Consider the following 23,798-nt stretch of genomic DNA (forward strand, 5'->3'; position numbering starts at 1 on the left):
TTTCGTCTGAAACCTCAGATTACATTTTATTGCTAGTATATGAAAAAGAGAAATAAATTAATGCTTCGATTTTTGTATGGAATACTAGTGCCATCTAGTGTTAGGGTAACAAAGATCTAGGGTATATTTTTCCCTAGAGGGAGGTTCTATTAATTATAAAGTGAGGTCACTAGTTAATGATAAAACTTGGCCAAGCCCTTTCTAAGAGAGGATAAAAAGATGGTATGGGCTGACAGGAGAGAGAGCTCTCTCTCTCTCTGAACATCATCTTGACCATCTTGCCAGTCATTGGAGGCAGCCATCTTAGAACCATTGAAACTGATTTCTGCTAGCTGACATTTTGGTATAGTATAACCTTACCTATATTTTATAGGATAATTAATTAATATAATACATATCTATAGATATATTCAATTAACCATACTTTGTGTATAGTATCTGTTTTGGAATAAGATTGGGGTGTACCTGCAGCATCATCCTGAAAATTAATCCAATACAGGGAGATTAAAAATATACTAGTGAAAACACGGTATTATCTCCAAGGAACTGAATTCAGTTCTAGACCAGTATGGTTGATAATATATATATATTTATATAGATAAAAGATAAACCAGATTTGGGTTTAATCGGACATTTGTCGGCTGAGAGAAATCAAGTATTAAATTGACTTTTAATATAAGTGAGGGGTATTATTATAAGAAGGCATAATTGTGTATATATAGATATATGTTCTCAATTATTTTTGTCTTTACCACTATTTTGCATATCATTGATTGAATTTTATTACCGCCAATTTTATTATATATATTATTTTGCACTATAAATTGTATTAATAAATTACATATATATTTTGTCTGTAACTGTAACTGGGTTTTGTCTTCAATTCAACGCAGATCACGAGCTTGTTTTAGCTTGATATTTATGATAATAAGTTAGAATCTCCTTTATTACCGATTTTAATTTATTCACATAAATCATATAGACTGTCAATCGGAGACAGCATAAATATTCCGACACATTGGGTGATAGCATCTTTCAGCTAGTACCAAATCCGTTTTCTGTGCAGCACTTCTCCCCGTGTAAACAGCAATCTACTGCCCAGAAACAATGATTTCCTATGGGGACAAGCAATCGCTGTAGTGACCGCCTGTCCCTATAGAGCGAAGGTCATTCTACAAGTATATGCCATCCTCATCTATGCTGACAATCAGGAAATTATTGTGAACTTCTGATTCATTCCAAATAATTTCATGACTTGTTCATATTTTTGCATGTAAAAAGGATTATGTTGTTCATGCACTTAGATGTGGGGTGTTAGTTTTATGGTTTATGCAACTACATCCTGTGATGGGTGTTTTGTTGTTTATGTAATCAGGGTGTTCATTCCCGACTTCGTTTGCGAGGTTTACTATGATTTTCATCAAGAGTCCCTGCCTATTTGATCTGCTGCCAGGTCTGATTGTTGCAGCAATGCTCTCCATGTACAACTGAGCTCAGAAAGAGCAGAGATTTAAATGCATACAGCCGCATGCAGACGTCCGTGGAACACGGTCCGTGAGATACCGGACTGGCATTGCAGGATCGCACGGCATTATTGGTTGCCATGACGCAGTGCGCTCCTGCAATAACAGTCCGCTATCTCACAGACAGTGTTCCACAGACGACTGCATGAGGCTTAAATGACACGTTTTACTGAATCTTTTCCCACAAAAACTATGGGGCACATTTATTAAGACTGGCGTTTTAGACGTTGGTCTTCATAAAGGCCCATAGCTGGCGGTGGTTATGCCGAAGTTATGAAGAGGTGTCGGCCTCGCCATCACTTTCGGCGCATCCAGCGCCAGTTTAAATTCCAGACAACTTCAGAGCCGTCTTACATTTAGACCATTTTCTAAGTCTAAAACAGGCGTAAAAAATTGTGAATGAGACGGGCCTCCCAACCCGTCCCTTTCCCCATCCACATTTTAAGACCTGGCGTGAGTGGTGCGAAGCAGCGGCTAACTTGGGCGCATTTCAGAAAAGTAAATGACTCCCTATATTCCAATCTGCTCGGCTCCTCCTGCTCTATAACATGCTGCCTTCTCTTTAACTTTGTGTACATGAATTGTAAAATATGCCATAGAGCCTAAAATAATGAACCTCATAAGCAAGCACAAATCATAAAATCACATATTAAGTAAAAAATGGGAACCATACCATGACCTTTGGAGCATCTGTTGTGGCTGCATCTTTTTGCTGGGGTAGTCTGGCGCCTTTGGTTGCAGCAGTGCTCGCCCTTGGAGTGGTATAGGAGCTGCAAAATGTTCATAAATTATCATCTAGCACATCTAAAAATCTCATCCTGTGTGTCCCGATAAATGGTGTGCATTACATAATCAGTAAATCATAGCCAAATGCTTTCTATTGAAATTATTGCATACAGCTGTCAAAGCTACTCTATGTAAGGGAAGCAAAGTATGGGGACATTTGTCATTTCTGAGACCAAAGTACTTAACGGTACAGTGGGGCAGACTTATTAATCCTGTCTAAAACAGGCAGTCCAAATGTTTGCCAGATCAATCAAGGTGCTGATGCTGGATGATAAAACTGGTGCACCTTTCGACTGTCTATGAATTTACATTCACAGGCAATTATCGGGAATGAACCAAATGTTCCAGATAATTGCCTGATGGTGAGTAGAAGTGAGAGCTGCATTTACATGCTGCAATCATCTCCTCTGTATAGTGACTCGGGGCATGTAAATTTCAGATCCAATTATTGGCCCGAGGGTCTTAACTTTACACCAACTAGTTTGGCTTACTTTGCGACAGAATTTTGGTGCAAAAGGTACCTATTAAAGAAACACTCCAGGATTTTTATTCTTTGCCTAGATCATGCAGGATAGGCCATTATTAAATAATAGCATAGTCTGTTGTGTATGCTTTGTGTATACATGTTTCATTTGATGTGCAATTTGTGGGCTGTCAGCTATCTTGATTTCTTCTTCCTACATTTTCCATCATTTCTGGATTTGCAGAAACAGTGGGGCCAGGGTCTCACCACACTGCACTGTTCTCAGAGGGCAGCCATGACAGACCAGTGACACACAGTTGGTGTCCCCTCACATTGCAAAGTCTCCATGTTTTCCTGTATGATATAGCTAGAGTCAGTCTGCCCTGTCAGCTATTACATGCAGGAGGCAGGGAGACCAGTGTGAAGCTACATCTCATAGGACTATACTGGAGAGTTAGCACATACAGATGGCATAGGCAGACAAAGTGAGGCAGGTTCATATAACTGCAGCTAATGACTGTATACACTCACCTACTATACCCTTCTAGGTCTTGTGCAGTGAGGAGCTCAAACATTGCATATTTTGTTCAATAGTTTGATGTGCCATTCAGGATCATATGAGAATATACCTGTCCCCATGCTATGCTATCTTGACACTCCGTCGGTTGTGTCAAGCATTACATGCCAGCTCCACTAAAGTGAATGGGATTGAGCTGCAATACCACACAACTTATGGACAGATGTGGTGCCGTTTTTGATGTAAAGCAGCCATGTATTTCTAATCCAGTACAACGCCTTTAATGAAATAGGAGGTATGGCACTGCCATACCAGTCTGCCAGGAAAGGACAGCTATCCTGCAGAGTTTGCTTCTGCTTTATGCTCTCTCTTAATATAATTAGTAGAATGATTATTATAAAGACCAGAAGTAACTTGTATATTTTTTATTATTTACCTTAATGAGAAAATTGCCTCATTCGATTCTCCGTCCAGAGCACTTTTGGGTCTTAAATGTGCAGGATTTTCTACATTGGAAAGAAGAAAAAAAACAGCAAAATGAAACCTAATTTTATTAAAAATCTTAATCAATACAAAAAAAAAAAAGTATGTCAATATGACAATCTAGAATTGGCAATAAAAGGCAAACTGACACATGCCAACTTCCAGTTCAACAATTGTCACATTTCCCCTCTGGTGTCACATCCAGGGCAATCAAAAAAGATCAGATAGGAAAAAATCCCTCCTATTGAATCCTTGTTTCTCCTGGCAGCAGTTCTTTGCCTGCAGGCACCATCATTACATTGTTGGCCGATCCCATCAAAATCAGTGGACTCGACCAACAAAAATCTAATGTACATGGTCGCATACGTCCTCAAACTACATTTACAAACAGAGTTGGCAATACAGACCAATCTTAAATGACTTGAGTAAATTTCCCGGAGTGTCAGGCCTGTCCGTGGCGTCACTCTCAACATCTTCCATAGTTATCCTGTCATGATAAAAGAAGAAACACCTGTTACAGAGATACTAAAATATTAATTGTGCTGAATTTTAGTATAAGAGAATGAAATGAAAGCAATATAACTCAGCATCCTACAATCTAGAAAAATTGGCAGATTTGCTGAATAATCTAGACAAGGACCGAGACAAAAGACTGAGAAGCAAACAACAATTAGACTTATTAGATTTGATATGTCCGCAGAATATTTTTGATCACTAGGGGCCCCACAGCTGGGACCCCCAAGAGCACAGGAACGGGTCTCAAGTCCCACGTACCTAATCACTGCACCACCACAGCGTGGAGGGCTGTATCAGTTAGTCCCATAGACCTGGAATGGAGTAGCACTGCGCATGCCTGACTGCCACTCCACTCATGAGGTCAGGCAGTATGAAGGAACGCAGGACTCAGGACTCCTGTTCTACTTATTAGCTGGGGTCTAAGAATCAGACGTTTATCATGTCTTTTGTGAGATATGAATAACCCTTTTAAAATGCCTATAGTACCTGTCTGACCTCCCATCTGCTTTTTGAGACTTTTCTGTCCCTCATACCTTTTATATACACCCTGTGAATGCCCCTAGAGTTCAACTATGGGGGTTTTCCGACATTTTAAGACTGATGACCTATCCTCTAGATAGTTCACCAGAATATGATGGGTGGGGGTTCGACATCCAGGAACCCCACCAACCAGCTGTTTGAGAAGGCACCAGAGCTTTTCCTAGGCCAATGATGATACGTTCATCTCTCACGTGTCGTAGGCACAGCTCCGCCCCATAGAAGGGAATGGGGCTGAGCTACAATACCCAGCTATCGCTATACAAGGTACGGCACTGTGCTTGGTGAGTTGTGAGAAGGCAGTGATGCTCACAGGAGCGCCGGTGCCTTCTCAAAACAGCTAATTGGTGGGGGTCCCAGGTAATCAGATACTGATAACCTATTCAGAGGATAGGTCATCAGTGTTAAAAAAATTGGAAAACCCTTATAAGAATTATGGAGGCCACTTTGCGCTTGGGAAATTTCAGTGGAGCAGATTTATTTGTACCCTCTTCAGATCTGTGCCTCCACACAATCCTGTCTCCGAGCTCTACAGGCAGTTCTTTCCACCTAATGGCTTGTGTTTTGCTCTGATCTGCATTGCCTGCTGTGACAATTACATAGATAGGGGTGTCTCTTTGCAAATCATGTCCAATTAAGTGAGTTTACCACAGGTGGACTCCAATCAAGGTGTAGAAACATCTTAAAGATGATCAAGAGAAATGGGAGGCCTCCAGAGCTAAATTTAAAGTGTTATAACAAAGGGTCTGAATACTTATGTCCAGGCAAAATTGTATTTTTTTTTTAATTATTATTTTTTTATATAAATTTGCAAATATTTCTAAAATTCTGTTTTCTCATGGGCAACCGAGTGCAGATTGATCAGGTAATTTTTGTAATTTTAGCACAAGGCCATAACATAGCAAAATTTGAAAAAAAGAGAACGGGTCTGAAGACTTCCAAAACGCACTATATATGCAGGATTAAGAATTATTTTCCATTTTATCTGATACCCAAGACAAAGTTGGGCAAATCTGGTCCCCATGGTTATCCTCTGCTTTACCCCTGTACCTCTTAAATATGGTTTTCACATTACTGCCTGGCCACTAATATCCTTGATCAAGCTTACTAATAAGTGGGAATTACCCCACCAGGTAATTGGTCATGTATGTTGGTTATGTTACATATGCCATATTGTAGTTTGCATTTTGTATATTAGTGTACGTCACAGGAGCACATGGACAGCATGCAGTGGGCTTAGGGGCTGAGCCCACTACTTACGTGGCAGGTGCCACCTTTACTATATATCTGGCCCCTACTTGCAACTGCCAGGATGATAACTCTTGCAATGGTCACTTGTTGTCGACATGACACCATCACTGCAGACCTCTACACAAACCCCAACAGGGAGAACCAGAGCGGCCGGGTTGGATCTAATAGGTTAGCAATTCCACAGAGTTACCTTTTTTTTTTTATTGCTGAAACTGGACAATACTAAAGTTAACCTTCTGACAATGACTGCAGGGTCACTGCATAAAGGACAGCTTCACAATACCTAGGGAATGCCACACAGGACTTTTCATAAAGGTCCACTAGATGGCGACAGAACTAAGAATAGTTTGCTCAGTAAAGTGACTCTTTCGGAATCTCTGGACAATGTCTCCTGAGCTCAGCAGAGCAGAATAAACGTTCTTCGACTACATTCCAGGAAACATAGAACAAACATGTAGAAATGTTAACACTTAGAATGCTGTGAATTGTTTTCTCATAGTAATACTTTAAAGAGGTTTAGGACAGTTTCAGGACACCGTTTAAAAAAAAAAAAAAAAAATAAGTTACATAAATAAATTTAGCTCCATCTACAATCCCATATACTGATCCCAACCTGGAATCCTGGCCCCCGGCCAGTAGACGATGTGTTTGCAGTCAGCTCAACACAGACCATGCTCGAGGAAAAGATATATCTCTGCTGAATCATTGGGCGCTATTATACCGCTCACTCTGCGGGCGTGGCAAGCACCGACTGGAGCTCGTCTGCATCGGCTTATTACCGTAGTCGTTCCTCTCCCATTCACTGCTATGATCATCGGAAGCACATCCCTGATTAAAGAGGGAGAAGTGCTTCCAATGGTCGGGCATCTATCAGTGTGATGAAAGAGTCACGTCAGCTAACACACAGGCTGGTTTATCAGCTGATCAGGTATGATTACACAGGCCAGCTATTGAGAATTGCTCTTACTCTCACACATATCAGGCCTTCGAGCCGGCTTACATCAGTCAGCTGCAACCTGCGGTACACCAGCTTTGGTGAAGCTGCAGCAGTCGACACTAAGGCAGGCATGCTCAACCTGCGGCCCTCCAAACTACAACTCCCAGCAAGCCTACAGCTATCAGCCTTCAGCAGGGCATGGTGTGAGTTGTAGTTTTACAGGAGGGTGAGCATCCCTGCTATAAGGCCACCTGCACACGTGGCAGAATATTCCCAGGCGGAAAAACTGCAGAGTATTACAGTACCAGCAAAGTGTACGAGATTACACAAATCTCATGTACACTTTGCAGATTTTTACGGTGTCGAAATTGACCTGCATTACGGATTTCAAAATAAATAGCATGTCAATTCTGTTTGTGGTTTTGCAGATTACACCCTTTTCAATGGAAGGGCGATATCTGCAGCAAAACCGCATCAAATCTGCACCATCATCTGTAATTAGACATTGCCGATTTAGGTCTGGCTATGCTGCAGAAACGCACATAAATCCGCACGGAAATTTGTGTGGATCTTATGTGCGGCCACCCGCACTCATGGGCAGGTGGACTAAGAGAGACACAGGTTGGAGAACACTGCGTTACAGACTGTAATCCCTACACATAGCCTAAAAGAAGGCCGGGTTCCTCTGTGACACAATGCTCGGACACAAAGTAAACATAACTAATCCAGAAATGTCTGGACAGTCTGGAAAAATAGGCGACTTTTTCCTGTGTCCATCAAAAAAAAAAAAGATTTTTTTTTTTTTTAGGTTGGGGGTATTTGACTAGATTATTTTGGTGGTAATCATTTTACAGCTTCCAGTAATTTCTGGTAATTAGTTCTTATCAGCATATTGAGCTATAGACATTTATTAACAATCTTTATCATTCAATATAGTTTTCCAATTTGTCCGTAAAAAAAAATGTTGGCTGATTTTGAGATAAGTTGTCCGGAAATGGAACTAAACTATATATATTTATAATTTACTAATTAAGGATGTTTGTCCTTTGGATTTCTGCTGTGGATTTGCATTTGTACATGCCACAAAACCTCATGCAGATTTAGTCATTCAATGGGGCCAATCCGCAAGTGGCCACCTACAAAAAATGACATTTCACTTTTTTGTCCCCAGTGATTTCTAATAATAAAACCATGCTGAATAAAATATGCAATATGTGCCTACATCTGCAACAAAAAAAAAAATCCGCTGTGTGAACATACCCTAATATAGAACATTCAGACAGCAGTTACGAAGAAGTAGAGCTTGTCCAGGGGTATCACCTATAGCCTAAAATCCTGATACCGGAAACTCATTTATACAGTACATAAGTAAGCTAGCAAGGCTAATAGGGCTATGTTCACATTCCATTAAGACAGGGTTAACATCACCATTTAGTTTTCCATTCCTTTAGGCCCCTTTCACACGGGCATTGCGGATTGGCTCCGGATGGGTTCAGGGTGCGTTCAGTGAAACTCGCACTATTTTGCAAGCAAGTTCAGTCAGTTTTGTCTGCGATTGCGTTCAGTTGTTCAGTTTTTTCCGCGCGGGTGCAATGCGTTTTGATGCGTTTTTCACGAGCGTGATAAAAAACTGAAGGTTTACAAACAACATCTCTTAGCAACCATCCGTGAAAAACGCATCGCATCCGCACTTGCTTGCGGATGCAATGCGTTTTTCACGCAGCCCCATTCACTTCTATGGAACCAGGGCTGCGTGAAAAACGCAGAATATAGAACATGCTGCGATTTTCACGCAACGCAGAACTGATGCGTGAAAAACAATGCTCATGTACACAGACCCATTAAAAATAAATGGTTCAGTATTCAGTGCGGGTGCTATGCGTTCACGTCACGCATTGCACCCGCGCGGAAAACTCGCTCGTGTGAAAGGGGCCTTACAGCAGGCATGCTCAACCTGCGGCTCTCAAGCTATTGCAAAACTACAACTCCCAGCATGCCTGAACAGCCTACAGCTATCAGCCTACAGCAGGGCATTGTGGGAGTTGTAGTTTTACAACAGCTGGAGGGCCGCAGGTTGAGCATGCCTGCTTTACAGTAATGAGCCAGGCTCATTACTTGTATATTACAGTTTAGGCCAGCAGGTGGCAGCACTGAACTTTGACATAAAGATTTTTGGTGTAGAATAAAAGGAGCAGATTCCATTATTCTATACAAATTGCAATCTGATGATTGAAAGTTGGGGACCAATTGAGGACCTAACAAAAAAGTTTAAAAAAATTAATAAATAAAAAAAGTTTTGAAAAAAAAATAATATAAAAAATTCAAATCACCTCCCTTTCCCCCCCCCAAAAAAAAAAAAAAACAATAAAAAAAAAAAAAACAACATCATGGGCATCACCACATGCAAAAATGCCTGTGCTATTAAAATATAATAAATAAAAAAAATGATCCTATACAGTAAATGGCTTAACGGGAAAAAAAATGTAAATGGTCAAAAGTTTATCGCTCCATACCTCAGGGTGCTGACATCCGGGACATCATTGTCACCACCCAAAAATGCATCTTTCCAGAAAGAGTGGCTCAATAACTCGGTCCAGGTACATCTAGAAGACATGAAGACAGCTGCATTACTAGATAAGGACAAGAATTAAGAACTTTTTCAAGGATACATTTTTAAAACTGAACCCGAGAAGTGATTTTGTGTATGCTGCCTTATCTGAGAGGGTGAGAAGCTGGTCTCTGCGGTATATATGACATGGAGCTGGACTCACAGGACTCCTAGAAAAGACGGAGTCCACTCCTAAATACTCCGCCCACACACAGTGACTGACAGCCTTCTCTATATACACACTGATACAGGAAGGGCTTTCAGGAGTCCTGCCAGGATTTACTCCATTTTTTACTGAAGCTGAAAAATAACTTGCATCTTTCCATATTGTGTTCTAAGAACAACCTTTTCGGACACATAAGTACGTTTGACCCCTCTTGCTGTTATAGTCTTTGAAATACAGTAAGGAAATAGTGGGGGGGGGAAACAAAAAGACAAAAAGAGGGGGATACTCAGCCCTAAACTGAAGAAGAGATCCTTTATTAGGTAAAAAGATAAAACAAGGGAACAGGGTAACGCGTTTCAAGGGGGGGGGGGGGGGGGGGGGGTCTTCCCTAGTCATCAGATACAGTATTATCATCAAATTCAATAGTAACAAAGTCAATCCTACAAGGCTTGATCTGCAAATCTGCAGTGGATCTGCACCGATTCCGCGGCAAAATCCTATCCACATGTACTGTAAATTACTGCGGATTTGTGGTGCAGAATTGGCATCAGAAATCCACCACATCTGAACTCACCAATAATACTATTTTATTTTAACCCTTGTTGCTCAAAGAATACTAGCATCCGAATACCAATACCTACCGCTTTAGAGGGTCCTTCTGCAGCAGGCCAGTAAGTAATGACTGGAACTCTGGAGAGGGCTTAGCAGATGATGGTCCTGGTCCAAATTATTTAGAAGAGAAATGAAGAAACAGGTGAAGAATAATTCTCACATAAAACTGGATGGACAGATTTAGAAAGCGAGATAGATTAGATTTTTAGAGCAAAGATATCGCAGCATCCTCGACAGATCCAATAAAGAAGAGTTTTATTAGTTCATGATGATGGGACATTTCCGTCCGCTCACAGGACCATGCTCATTGAATAACACTACTGCACATGTGCTAGTTTCCCATGCCATGCTCAATGGAGGTCGCTGATGGAGAGGTCTAGTTACGTGCCTGGCCAACAGCAGCCATAAAGAGACTGGAGCGCTGGACGTATCAAGGCGCCAGCAACTGGCGGAGGAGGATCTCAGCACTGATCGACTTCTAGCAGTAAGTTGGTCACAGTGCTGTAGCTAGCAAATTTGTGAAAGTTTTAGGTCATGCCCCTCTCAGTAAACGGTGCCCACTTTTTCAACTTTGGCAAGTGCCAAATTTTTGCAGAAACAGCAAATAAATAAATGGCCAAAAAACTTGCACAGCTGTTCATAATTTTCCACAAAGTCTTTGAGAAGTTACAAAGCACTACTAGTAGCGTACTACAGTCAGTAATAACTACATCGATAAAGATCTCAGCAGCCTGCAAGATATATCTAGTAGCATGCTTGGGTGCAACAAATCTAGCAGAAATAATATACCTCGTGGTGGACCAAAATCCTCATTTACAATTTTCTCTACCAGTTCGGAGAAGCTTTCAGAGAAAAACGGAGGACGCCCTGCAAGGTGAATGAAGGACATAAGAATGTTAGGACGAATGAGATGAGAAACACTACAGTAATGTATTGTAAAAACGTTCACATGCAGGTTTGCATTACTGGCTAAGACATAAAGGACTTGTCTGAGTTACATTAAAACACGAGCAGCTGTTTAAATGCTCTTAAATAACAAAAGTAAAGGAAGCCATACTTACCCCTTTTCTCCCCTGCCACTTCCAGCACTGGCTCCGGACATCACCTTCCTGGCTGCAGTGGTGACGTTCTGTGCACGCAGGTCACCGTGCAGCCAATCATTGGCCTCAGCAGTTTACAGGATGGCAGTACTGCAGCCAGACAACCAAACAGCAAGAGCACCGGAAGTGGTAAGGAACAAAATGGATGCACATCGCTTCCACCCATCAAAAAGTAACCTGGGCTAGACTTCTAGTAATCTAGTAATGGAGTGCACAACTTGGCATGAACGAGCTTTCTAGCATTAGCATCAACTGCAACAAGTTTTTCTACTGATTAAATGTCTGTTCAGCTAAGACATCCATTTTATAGAGGGGCGAAAAAGTTAAAGAGATAGTAGATCATAAAGTGTTTGGGGCAACTTACCAGAGAACATTTCATATAAGATACATCCTAAAGACCAAAGATCGCTTGATATGGAGAAATCTGCTCCCTTGATTATTTCTGGCGCAGCATAAACTGGAGACCCTAGAATAACATATCACATACAATTTCAGTACAGTATACAGATGAGCGAGCCAAGAAAACCCCTTTAGGAGTCAACTACACAACAATTGTGTTTCTTCAAATAGGGGAAGAAATGTGGATGTCTAACTATTATTATCCACAGTACAACATGATACTTGCTCCCTCCTGTGAGAGGGGTAAGAAGATCGGATAGACTTGCTGCATGTGAGGCTATCTGACAGGTCTCTCTGTATGTTGTTGTTTGGCAGGATCTCACCTCTCCTCAGGTGCCACTCGTTACCAGTGATGAGGCTCTATTTAGATCCGCCTCACACTGCTGACCATGCGGTTGATAGTTTCTGCTTGGAGTTGCTAGTGCTGGTTTGTCTTGGATCTCCTGCTTCTCCATAGATCTCTAAGCTAAGTTCTTGCTGCCTTCGCTGTTTCTTATTATCTGGTGTGTGTTGTTTCTAGGCCTCAGGGAGACGCAGGAGGAACCAGCTGTCTCATCCCCTGCTACCTATCGGGCTCGTCAGTTTTAGCAGGACTTTAGGTATCCGGTCTATGAGTATTTCCACCATCAGGATCTGCTCATACCGGCATGAGTTGGAGAAAGGCCTAGGCATTATTAGGCGGTCACCATCCCTCTTCCTTAGCCTTTGAGACCTAGATTGTTGTCTATTCGTTGTGGTGTGCATTTGGTGTTCTTCCTTCCCCTTAACCTGTGACACTAGTAGACATACACCAACTGAACTGGGGCCACAGGAGCCATTAATGCTTACTTAAAAATACTGGAGGTATGCAAAGCTGGCCTGGTTTTGCCCCATCTAGTAGAATAGAGATCCCTTTATGACAGTCACAGCACATTCTCAATGGAATATATTCTGTCCTAGTTGCAGATGTTATTTAACCAATGGCTGGACACCAGTTTCATACCCATATATGATATTTCCACACCACCAACTTAGCAAGGTCACCCAGTGAAGACAGGTAACCTAAGACACTAATTAATGGGTTAAAAGACAATGAAGCTCCATAAACTGAATTAATAAGGTCCAGAACCTCCTATCAATATTGGAATCATTTCTGACCACGCCACATCATATGCATAAGCTCTGCTCTACTGGTTTCACATCAAAGACAAAGGTGATGCATGTGCTTCAATTTTGGACTGCACCTCTGGTGTCCTATATACTTGTTGCACTAAATAAAGAGATGACAGTCTATGAGCTTCACTTAAGGAAAATAATACAATTCCAATAAATCATTCCATTGTGTTTCCTTAATAAGACCTGAATCCCTTTCCCATTTTCCTCCCCACTCTCCTCTTCCTTTCCCTAAAGCTGAATCAGCCTGAAAGTTAGAACAGAGTTTCAAGAATTTTCAGAAAGGAGTGGTGACAACAGCAAACTCCAGCAGCAGCTGAGAGAACTGTTTCAAATCCGTTAATATCTAAGGAATATTCTGTCCGTTCCTCATTAGCCTGAAATGTTCTCGACCTCACCCAGAATTTTGACTATTACTATTCTACACTATTGGTACGGTTTATATGCATAGGCAGCTTTGATAAACAAGGTTGTGACCAAATTTTTTTTTAATTGTTATGTTGCTTATAACAAACAATATAAACGGCTATGGAGAAATTAAACAAGGACAATTTTTCTATTAGGGTACATCACAGTCTGCATGTGTTGCATACAGATTTTGATGTGGTTTTCACCCTATGCATTGCAAAGTAGTAAAATCTGCATAAAGAATTCATCTGCTGTGGATTAAAATCCACACCGCATGTTGATTTACGCACTTTATTTTTTTTAGTTGTGTATGATGAAATCTGTTGAAATCTCTTTGCTGTGGATTTTTCACCAAAGGATTATCCACAGCATATCCAACATGTCAACATACCCTAAGGCCTGTTTCTCACGGTCAGTATTTTGCATCAGTATTTGTAGGCCAAAACCAGAAGTGGAACCTACAGAGGAAAGCCATCATAGAAATATTTGTGCCTTTCCGGTGTTTTGGACCCACTCCTGGTTTTGGCTTACAAATACGGATGCAGAAAGAGGTCTAAGGGTGGATTCAGGTACTGCATAAATTTATGCCATAGACAAAGGAGTGCTGAAAAATCTAGTTGCAGGTTTGCTACAGATTTTCGCAGCAATGCCAAGGCAAATCTGCCTGAAAATCTGTAAGTACATATTCATTGATAAATCTCAGCCATTCAGGTAAATGCCTGCTTCCTGTCTGTACATGACAAAACTGTCTGCCTGTAGTCATCACTATGGGAGCTCAGTGCATACAATGTATACAGTTACCACTGAAATCAATGGCACATGTAAGAAAATAAAAAAAATTATCTCTTTGAACTGAGCTCCCCCTAGAGGTGGCTGCAGGAATATTTTGCCAATTTATGTACGGAAGTATGAATTCAGCGGCAAGTGTCCATTCACACCAGGCCCCATAGCAGTTGCATGGTCTGCGTACATGGTAAGCATGTCACTGCATCTTCTATATTTACAGTACACAGCAGCTGCAGAAAGCTGTTCTGTGATAAATCTCAAAAAGCTCATCAGCCAGCTTTCTTCTGACCTCTGAGCAATCTTCCAAGCTAATTTATGACCAAAAAGTTGAACTTTGACTTGGTCATAATTCAGCTTAGAAGATCATTCAAAAGAAGAGAGAGGGGAAGGAGACTGGGCCATTGGATTAGCTGTCTGATGGATTTCACTTTGAACAGCATTATGCAGCTTGCTATATACTGTGATACATAGAATTCAGAACCAAAAAAAGCAACATTTTTAAAAACCCATTACAAAAACTTTTTTAGTCTAAAATACATATAAAAATCTGTAAAAATTGGCTCCAAAGTTGTCCATAAGGCTGGGTTCACATCAGCGTTCAGTTTCCTGTTCTTCTGATCCGTCAGAAGAACAGAAAACAAAACAAAAAAATGGATCCTGTATTTTATGCATCCGTTATGCACATTTTGCATCCGTTTTAGTCATTTGCGTCTGAGATTCGTTATTTTTTTTCCCCCCCATCTAAAATGATTGATCTCGGACGGAAATGGCTAAAACGGATGCAAAATGTGCATAACTGAGCAACGGATGCTTAAATTACAGGATACGTTTTTCTTTCTTGTTTATATTTCTATCCTTCTCACGGATCAGAAGAACGGAAAACTAAACGGTGATGCGAACCCAGCCTAACCTAAAAATTACATTACTCTTTTACTCACCTTTAATACGGTTCCTCAGGCTTCGTCGTGGTGTAGATTCCCCGGTTTCGCCTGAATTTTCCTCCGATCCGACCATTGCAAAAAACTCTTCTAGGTTTTCCCCGTCAGCCTTAGAAAAGCTGAAATTTGTTAGCTTCAAGGTGCCAGGTCCATCCAGAAGTATCTTTCAACAGATATGAAAAAATAGAAATAAATAAAATGAATTATAATAATAATAATAATAATGATACAATATAAGCCAGAATCCATTACGCATTGTGCTAGTATTACAATCATTCAGTTTGACATCTTGAAATCTGATACTTTTGCCAAAGTCCATTACTGTATTGTAAGCTTTACTGCATTGCTACTGACAGAAAACATTCAATTTGTTATAGTGGAATATTTCTTTAAAAGGAAACATGTCACCATTTTTTTTTTCCTGAGGATAGGTCCTCAATGTCAGATCGGTGGGGGTCCTGGCTGTACAGGGAGACGGCGCGCGCAGTGCACATGTGCCGTCTCCCTTCTGTCTTCCTGCTCGCTGCTGTAGGTCTATGGAACAATAGCAGCGGACAGGAAGAGAGACGGCACGTGCGCAGTCTCCCCGTACAGTTGATCGGCGGGGGTGCCGGGTGTCAGACCCCGCCAATCTGATATCGGTCATCAATATTAAAAAGCCTGGACAACCCATTTAAAATCAGAACATGATTTTCAGGTTGCTGAACATGATTATGGGGGGCGCCATCTTGCCTGAGCTGTTCTTAACAGTATTTAGAGATATGCTTTAAAGCAGCCACATAGACACATGCTGTGACCTCTGCAGATGTCGGGGGGGGAGTAGCTGTGATATTGCCTATTGTGAATGGTAGTTCTTATGTTATCTAGCTATATAGGTGACATTTCATCCTGCCTGTAATGATAAGCAGATAACTGCAGTAAAGTGATCTGTACAGGCCAAGAACTGGCACCTATTATTAGGCTTAGTGGCCAGTGTGAAAACTGTAGGATTTTAGTGTTTTTTTTATATAGATATTGACAAAGAAAGATAAAAAATAACCACCTAAAATTCTTTAAAAATAGGTTATTTAAGTTGTATGTTTAGTAACATAAAAACATGATCTAGACAATTTTCGGATGACAAATTCCATTTAAGGCTGAGTTCACATCTGCATTTTGAATTTTGTTTTTCTGTTCAATTTTGGAAAAACGAAATTCAAGATATGATGCATCTGTCACATGGCTGACGCCAACTGACTTATCATAGGGTCTGTCGGGTTTCGTCATGGTGTCCAGCATTTTTCCTGGGAAAAATAAAAGATGCATGCAGAAATATGTTTCCAGCAAATATGACAAAAGCCTAAATCATTTCCTAGTCTCAGAAAGAGAAGCTAAAGAAGATTTTGTCCATGGCCTTCTCATTGACCTCCCGCTGTTGTAAACAAAGGTTGTGTTAAGGACGACCCTTTGGGACAGTGCGGACGTCCGTTCCCAAGCACACTGCCAGTATGATAAATAGAATCCAGCTGTTGTCCAGTGCTAGCAATTTAAAGGGTAAATTTACCTTGGGCTATCTTATATTTGAAGGTTTACAGCAACAATTGCAGACTGCAAAATGGATACGGTGGTGTGCATGGGACATAAGAGTAGTGCAGTCCTGACAGAATACAGCCAGTGTCCACTGGTGGACAGATGTATACAGACAAAAGAAAACATGTACAAGGGCAAGTCTACAAGGGATGTATTGTATTTTGTGCTATACAAGACACACCCTTTTTTCCCCAAAGTGGGAGGGAAAATGTCAGTGCATCTTATAGAGCGAATACTAATGAGCGCTTCCATTATGGAAGTGCTCATTAGTATAGTAGGACCAGGGAGCGGTGAATACAGTGCTTTGTACGCAGCATTCTGTGGTCTTCGCCTGCTAGCGTCGCACACGGTGCTGTGACCTGCGCACAGCGTGAGGATGTCAGCGAGCTCTGTGGCCTCGCACTGTGCGACATCGGGTCACAGCACAGAGCGGCAGGAAGAGCAATGGATCTCAGGACGAACAGCAATGGCACAGGAGAAGCGAGTAGATTTTTCTCTTTTTTTTTTTGTTTGATCTAAAGTCTGATTTGGGAGTCTAAGCTGGGATCTAATAAACATTATGCATCTGATCTGAGGTCTATTAAGGGGTCTGAGCTGAAGTCTAATTAATATTGGGGGTCTGAGCTGAGGTCCAATTAACACAGGGGGTCTGATTTGAGGTCTGTAACATTGGAGTCTGTTAAGGGCTCTGAGCTGTGGTCTGATTAACATTGGGGGATCTGAGCTGAAGTCTGAAGAAAAATATATATTTTTCTTATTTTTCTCCTCTAAAACCTAGGTGTGTCTTATGGGCAGGCGCGTCTTATAGGGCAAAAATGGTAACAGAAAATATCTGCTGTAGATTCACTGAGAGGTCTGACTGACGGACTCATACACACAAACGTATTTTCTTTCAGTGTCCGTTCAGTTTTTTTGCGGACTGTATGTGGAACCATTCATTTCAATAGGTCCATAAAAAAAAAAGGAAGTTACTCCATGTGCATTCCGTTTCCGTATGTCTATTCTGCAAAAAATTAATAAATAATAGAACGTGTCCTATTATTGTCTGCATAACGAACAAGGATAGGACTTTTCTATTAGGGGCCAGCTGTTCCGTTCTGCAAAATAAAGAATGCACACGGACGGCATCCGTATTTTGTTGTGAATCTATGTTTTGCAGACTGCCAAATTCATACGGCCGGTGCATGATTCCTGACACGCGCAGATTTGACTTCTGCATTGCAAAGGGTGAAATTTGCTGTGAAAATTCAAAAAGCAGGTCAATTGCTGCATGGATTTTTTTATGCAGCGTGTGGATGAGATTTTTGCTGCTACAGAAAACGCAGTGGATTTTTCACCTGCTATACTATGGTAAAAATCCACAGTGCATCCAGCCCATGTGCACATAACATTAGGGAAAATCCCCATCACGTAAAATAGCAGTAAGGTGGGTTTTATGAAATCTCATCCACAAGTTACAAAAAACAATCCATATGGCATCCACACAGAAATCAACCAGAGGTTCGGAACTTATATCCACAGCATGTCAACTTATGTTGTGGATTTTCACTGCATATTTCATCCTTTGCAATGCATAGGGTAAAATCTGCACAGAACCCATTGACGTATCCTTAGAGAGAGTACGTATTGTACAGAGTCATATTAAATGAGTCATAATAAATAAAATAAAAACTGGCTGTACGTGCTTTGATGCAACATAGTTTGACCTTAAGATGTTGGTGTCCCAATAAAATGGCATGAAGAGCTAGATTCTGTCCGATAATGAAGCCACATGGGAGGACGCATGGTTCGTACAAGCAGTAGAATCCAGCATCCATACAACAGAACTGGTCTTACCTTTCGAGGGGTCAGATCACAGAAAAGTATGCCAAGTTCATGGATATAGCGGAGTCCGGAAATAATATCAACCGCAAATTCTCGAATGGTGTCTTCAGGCAAGTGCTCATCCTGACCAATGACTGATTCAAGAGAGCCTCCTGCAATGTATTTAATATGATTTATGTACAGGGAAATAGAGGCACGTTTGCATTTTGTACTGCAAAAGCAGAATGATAAAAATGGAAAAACATAGACATGAAGGGGCACAGTCTATTCTTAGAGCTTCACATGGCTGTATCCAGAAACGGTGCTCCTTCGATCTCATGAAGTGACCATTGGCAACATGGCAGAGAAAGGGAAGCCCCGTGTGTATTCAGAACAATAGGGTGGGAGAAGGAGGTTACGTTCTGCCATGGTTTACTTTCAGCAACTGTCTTGGTTGCCTAAATGGCATGTTCGTCACGGTAAAACCATTAAAGAGATTGTCTCACCTCAGCAAATGGCATTTATCATGTAGACAAAGTTAATATAAGGCACTTACTAATGCAACAGCCACACGGGCGGCATCAGTGTTTTGCAGATACGCAATTTGCAGACTGCAAAACGCAGCAAGGTCGGGTGAACCAGCCCTAAATCTACCAAGATAAATCCCCATCCTCACTCCTCAATAATGCCATAGCAAGGCATTTATATCTTTTAGGGTCCTGGGATAGCTGGGTTGCAGAAATGCAGAGCTGTAATAGACTGCAGAATACTAAATTTACAAATATATATCTCCCTCCTCACTCCTAAATAACACCATAGTTCAGGGTCCTAGAAAAGCTGGATTACTTGTACAGTGTAAATAACATTTTATGGCCAGTGTGTACAGCTCCACAATATCAATGATCCAGTTCTCAAACAGTGATAAATGTCAAATTTGCCTACACAGTGAGAAATCCCTCCTTGCTACATAGGAAACCTTGGCATTCAGGCACCTGGGGAATCTTGGTAGCACTTTCTGTAATGTGATAGTGGCCTGACACTATCTATTATCCCTGCACACAAACATGGGAGGTTTCGTAAAAAGCTGCCACATTTTTCAGCTTCCACCTCTGTAACAGTGAACTCAGTATCCAAAGTGAATGTAGTTAAAGGCTATGTACACTTTTTGAGCCAATTTTCTATTATTGTATTGTACTCATTTTGACCTAAAATTATTTTTTTCAATTGGTCTTTATAAAAAATATGGAATCCTTTTTTCTGTACATAGTGTAAGGGTTTGGTCTAGGAAAACAGGTATTTTCCTCCATGCTGATTTACAGCCAGGTGAGGTCAAATACCGGACCGAATTTTAAATGCCGGTCCGGGTTTTGGCAGCACCTGGCTGTCCTTAAATAGGCAGCTGGGCTCAGAAGCCAGGTCTCGGTGTTGGGATCTGGGAGCCTTGTGTCTGGATGAAGGCTTGCTACCTGTTTGGCGCAAAAACAGGTTGGTGCTGCTAGCAGCAAGGACTCTTTGAGGCAGAATTGCCGCAGCGCGTGAATTACCACCAACACAGCAAGGTGACTTTTTGTTTGAATATGACTGTTTGTTTTGTCACTTGCCTAAAGTGTGAATAAAACACTCAACTGTTTGATCCAAAGAACTTGTTTTGCCTCTATACTGCGTCTGCTAATCCTATCTACCAGAACGAGTCCCCACAATAGCTTAAATGCTCTAGTAGCAGCCTCTGGATTTTATTTCTTTTCCCGTCAGTTGGGGAGCTGACGGGCTCCTTATCTCTGCTCTCTGACATTATAAACACTCATTATAGCTCAGTCCTTATCTTACGGATAAGAATGTGGCTTAAATAAGTGTTTATGCCCTCTTAGTAGTTTAGAGATAAGATTTTTTTAGATGAGGGCACAAAGTGAAGGTAAAAGTATCAGTCACACAGTTAGAAAAACAGTTAACCCTTTGTTACAGAACGGCTCAATAATTTTAATAAAGGCCATTGAAAATATGATTTTTAGCCAAAAATTTGTAAAATGCAATTATAAACAAAAATTGCCTCCGTAGGTGTACATAGCCTTTAAGCCCCCCCCCCCCCGTGAGCCAAAGCTGGAGAGGCAGGGAGAAAGGAGGCACGTCAGTGACTGCAGGATATCTGTTTAACTGCTTTCTGCAGCAGTTTACAGATGTATATAAAGAAAGGACTACAGGCAAACATTCCTGAGCAGGTTATGCGTCATTTTTCATGGTTTAGTGTCCCTTAAAAGGGAATCTGCCATCATTTTTTTGGTGTCCTCACTAAGGGCAACTTAAACTAGTGGAAGATCACCTTAGCAAAATGCCACATTACTTTCTCTAACTGACCCAGCTGCTTTGCCAAATTCTAGTATTGAACAGCATCAGTGCATAGTGAGGAGTCCCAAATATTCATGAGTTCCTGGTTTCCCCACCTACCTGCTGCCGATTCAATTGGAAAAAACCTGCCAGAGGTAAGTGGGCGGAGATAGCCGTGAGCTCATGAATATGGGGAGACATTGGCAGGTGCTGGAGCTGTTAGGATTTAAAACTGAGGGCAGCAGAAACTGCTGACAGATTCACTTGAAGTCCCATTTATGAATTAGAAGTGCTGTGGTTTTAGGTTTCATTAAGGCTACTTTCACACTTGCGTTCGGGGCTCCGCTTGTGAGTTCCGTTTGAAGGCTCTCACAAGCGGCTCCGAACGGATCCGTACAGCCCCAATGCATTCTGAGTGGATGCGGACCCGCTCAGAATGCATCAGTCTAGCACCGTTTGTCCTCTGCTCCGCTCAGCAGCCGGACACCCGAACGCTGCTTGCAGCGTTCGGATGTCCGCCTGGCCGTGCGGAGGCAAACGGATCCGTCCAGACTTACAATGTAAGTCAATGGGGACGGGTCCGTTTGAAGTTGACACAATATGGCTCAATTTTCAAACTGATCCGTCCCCCATTGACTTTCAATGTAAAGTCAAAACGGATCCGTTTGCACTATCATGAACAAAAAAAATAAAATAAAATTGTATTTCTTTTTTTGTTCATGGTAATGCAAACGGATCCGTTCTGAACGGATCTAAGCGTTTGTATTATAGGTGCGGATCCGTCTGTACAGATACCAGACGGATCCGCTCCGAACGCAAGTGTGAAAGTAGCCTAAGTAACACTAACAGAAGTTTGATTCATGGGAAAACATGATTAAAGGGCATCCGTCAGCAGATTTGTACCTATGAAACTGGCTGACCTGTTACATGGGCCCTTGCTGAAGGCAAGGTGTTGGTTCCATGTTCATATGTGCACGCATTGCTGAGAATTTTTTGTAATTTTTTTTATCATATTCAAAAAAAAAAAAGGAGCAATGCTGTTGCGGTTACATCTAGAGGCTCTGCTTTCTGTGCAACTTCTCCACTTTGACAAGCCGTGTTTTCACTGCCTAGTTCTGTCAAAGTGCAGCAGTTGCAGAGAGAGCAGAGGGTCTATGTGTAACGGTAACGCCCCCGTTGCTCCTAGAGGCTCATTTGCATATATTAAAACATAATTTTTCTCAGCAATGCAGACACATATAAACATGGGACCAACACTGATGCCTTCATCAACCAAATACATATGTAACAGGTCAGCCGGTTTCATAGGTACAGAACTGCTGACAGATACCCTTTAAAGGGTGTCAATTACTCTCTGCCCATAGATCTAGTTACAGCAAAGAGTAGTGCGCTCACAATAGGTGTGAACACACACCTTTAGGGCCATGAAAAGGGAACTTCTATTCATATGCAAACTAGACTGCAAGTGTTCAGGCTCATTTCCATAAATCCTGCCCTGTGGTTTTGACTGCCAGCTCCACATTGTCAGTGCCGAAGAGAGTGAAATAGGAGACCGTCGGCGAGGAACATGGCAGGCTTCAGACTGCCCACTGGGCACTTGCCGATTCATTTGCATATGTAATAAAGGTTTGTTTGCTCTGGCAATTAGACTTCTCTCCTGAAAATGACAAATGTATAGACAACCTACAACTTTCATTAACTAAAAAAAATGTATAAAAGATTTTGCTTTCACTTCACAGTAAATACTTAAACTGAAATTGATAAAAAAAAATTAAACTTTGCCCGCAGTTGTGCCCCTCCAGGTACTTTAAATCTAATGTCACTACTTCCCTTTGCATTCACATGAGTTGATACTGGGCAAATGAGGAAAAAGGAAGATCCCAAAAGCAATGAAATACTAACAGTGCAGACAATAACTACTCCAGAAATCAAGTGGAACAGAATGAGATTGTAACGATCTTGTTGATGGTCAGTAAATGGATCAGAGGACAACGCTTCCTTACCTGTGCAAAGCTCCACAACAAGCCACAGATGGTTGCTGGTCTCGTACCACTCATAAAACGTAACCACATTTTTATGCTTAATGTGGTGTGTTAAGCGGACCTAAAATATAAAAAAATAATAATAATGTTATATACACACAATACACTGTATATTTACACACACACTGATGAACTGTCATTCAATATTCACCAATTCCTCAAACTAAAAGCAATATACATAATGTAGCAAAGGGGACACATGGAGAGACCTGTAGGCTCCTAAGGCAAGACTTTATGCATGTAGCTGCGTTACAGAACCGTAATACCGCATTGTACTCATTTTGAGCTAAAAATAATTTTTTCAAATTTGTCTTTAATAAAAATATGGAGTGATTTTCTCTGTACAGGGCTGAGATGCTCTAATAGAGGGATTGGAATTATCTCTGCTCCATGAGGCAGAGGGCTCCTTATCTCTGCTCTCTGACCTTATAAACACTCAAAGCTCAATCCTTATCTTACTGATAAGAATGTGGCTTAATTAAGTGTTTATGACCTTTTAGTAATTTACAGATAAGGGTTATTGGATGATTGCATAAAGTGAAGGTGAAAGTAGGATGCACACAGCTAGAAAAACAGTTAACCCTTTGTGACCGAACGGCTCAATATTTTAATAAAGACCAATTGAAAATATAATTTTCAGCCCCAAATGAGTAAAATGCAAATATAAAAATAAATAAAAATAATTGCCAGTGAAGGTGTACATAGCCTTTAAATAGAAAAAAAACGGAAAGTTATACTAAACGAAGTTTCAGTGGAATCATAGACTTGATGAGAACGGGGAGCCCGAGTCATTTGTTTGAATGGAGCGGTGGTGCGCACGAGGGCAGACCGCGCCATTCACTAGTTCAGCTCTTGGCCCTCCTCCTTCCTTTCACCCAGG

General features: G+C 41.2%; 1 protein-coding gene across 5 annotated transcripts in view; it reads right to left on the reverse strand.

Moving 5' to 3' along the window:
• The window catches only part of ULK4 (unc-51 like kinase 4), a 708,846-nt gene that overhangs the window by 681,196 nt on the left and 3,852 nt on the right, over positions 1–23,798 (reverse strand). For 4 of the 5 annotated variants that reach the window (XM_044293413.1, XM_044293410.1, XM_044293412.1 and 1 more), the window contains exons 3-12: positions 22,880–22,979; positions 18,588–18,727; positions 15,183–15,345; positions 11,864–11,965; positions 11,189–11,266; positions 10,429–10,504; positions 9,527–9,616; positions 4,180–4,259; positions 3,726–3,795; positions 2,197–2,293 (exon numbers count right to left, since the gene is read on the reverse strand). In XM_044293413.1, the coding sequence (XP_044149348.1) occupies positions 2,197–2,293; positions 3,726–3,795; positions 4,180–4,259; positions 9,527–9,616; positions 10,429–10,504; positions 11,189–11,266; positions 11,864–11,965; positions 15,183–15,345; positions 18,588–18,727; positions 22,880–22,979 (996 nt within the window). The remainder of the gene's footprint in view (positions 1–2,196; positions 2,294–3,725; positions 3,796–4,179; positions 4,260–9,526; positions 9,617–10,428; positions 10,505–11,188; positions 11,267–11,863; positions 11,966–15,182; positions 15,346–18,587; positions 18,728–22,879; positions 22,980–23,798) is intronic. The other variant, XM_044293414.1, reaches the window with a different exon arrangement.

This window comes from Bufo gargarizans, chromosome 5 (assembly GCF_014858855.1).
Source record: "Bufo gargarizans isolate SCDJY-AF-19 chromosome 5, ASM1485885v1, whole genome shotgun sequence".
NCBI lineage: Eukaryota > Metazoa > Chordata > Amphibia > Anura > Bufonidae > Bufo > Bufo gargarizans.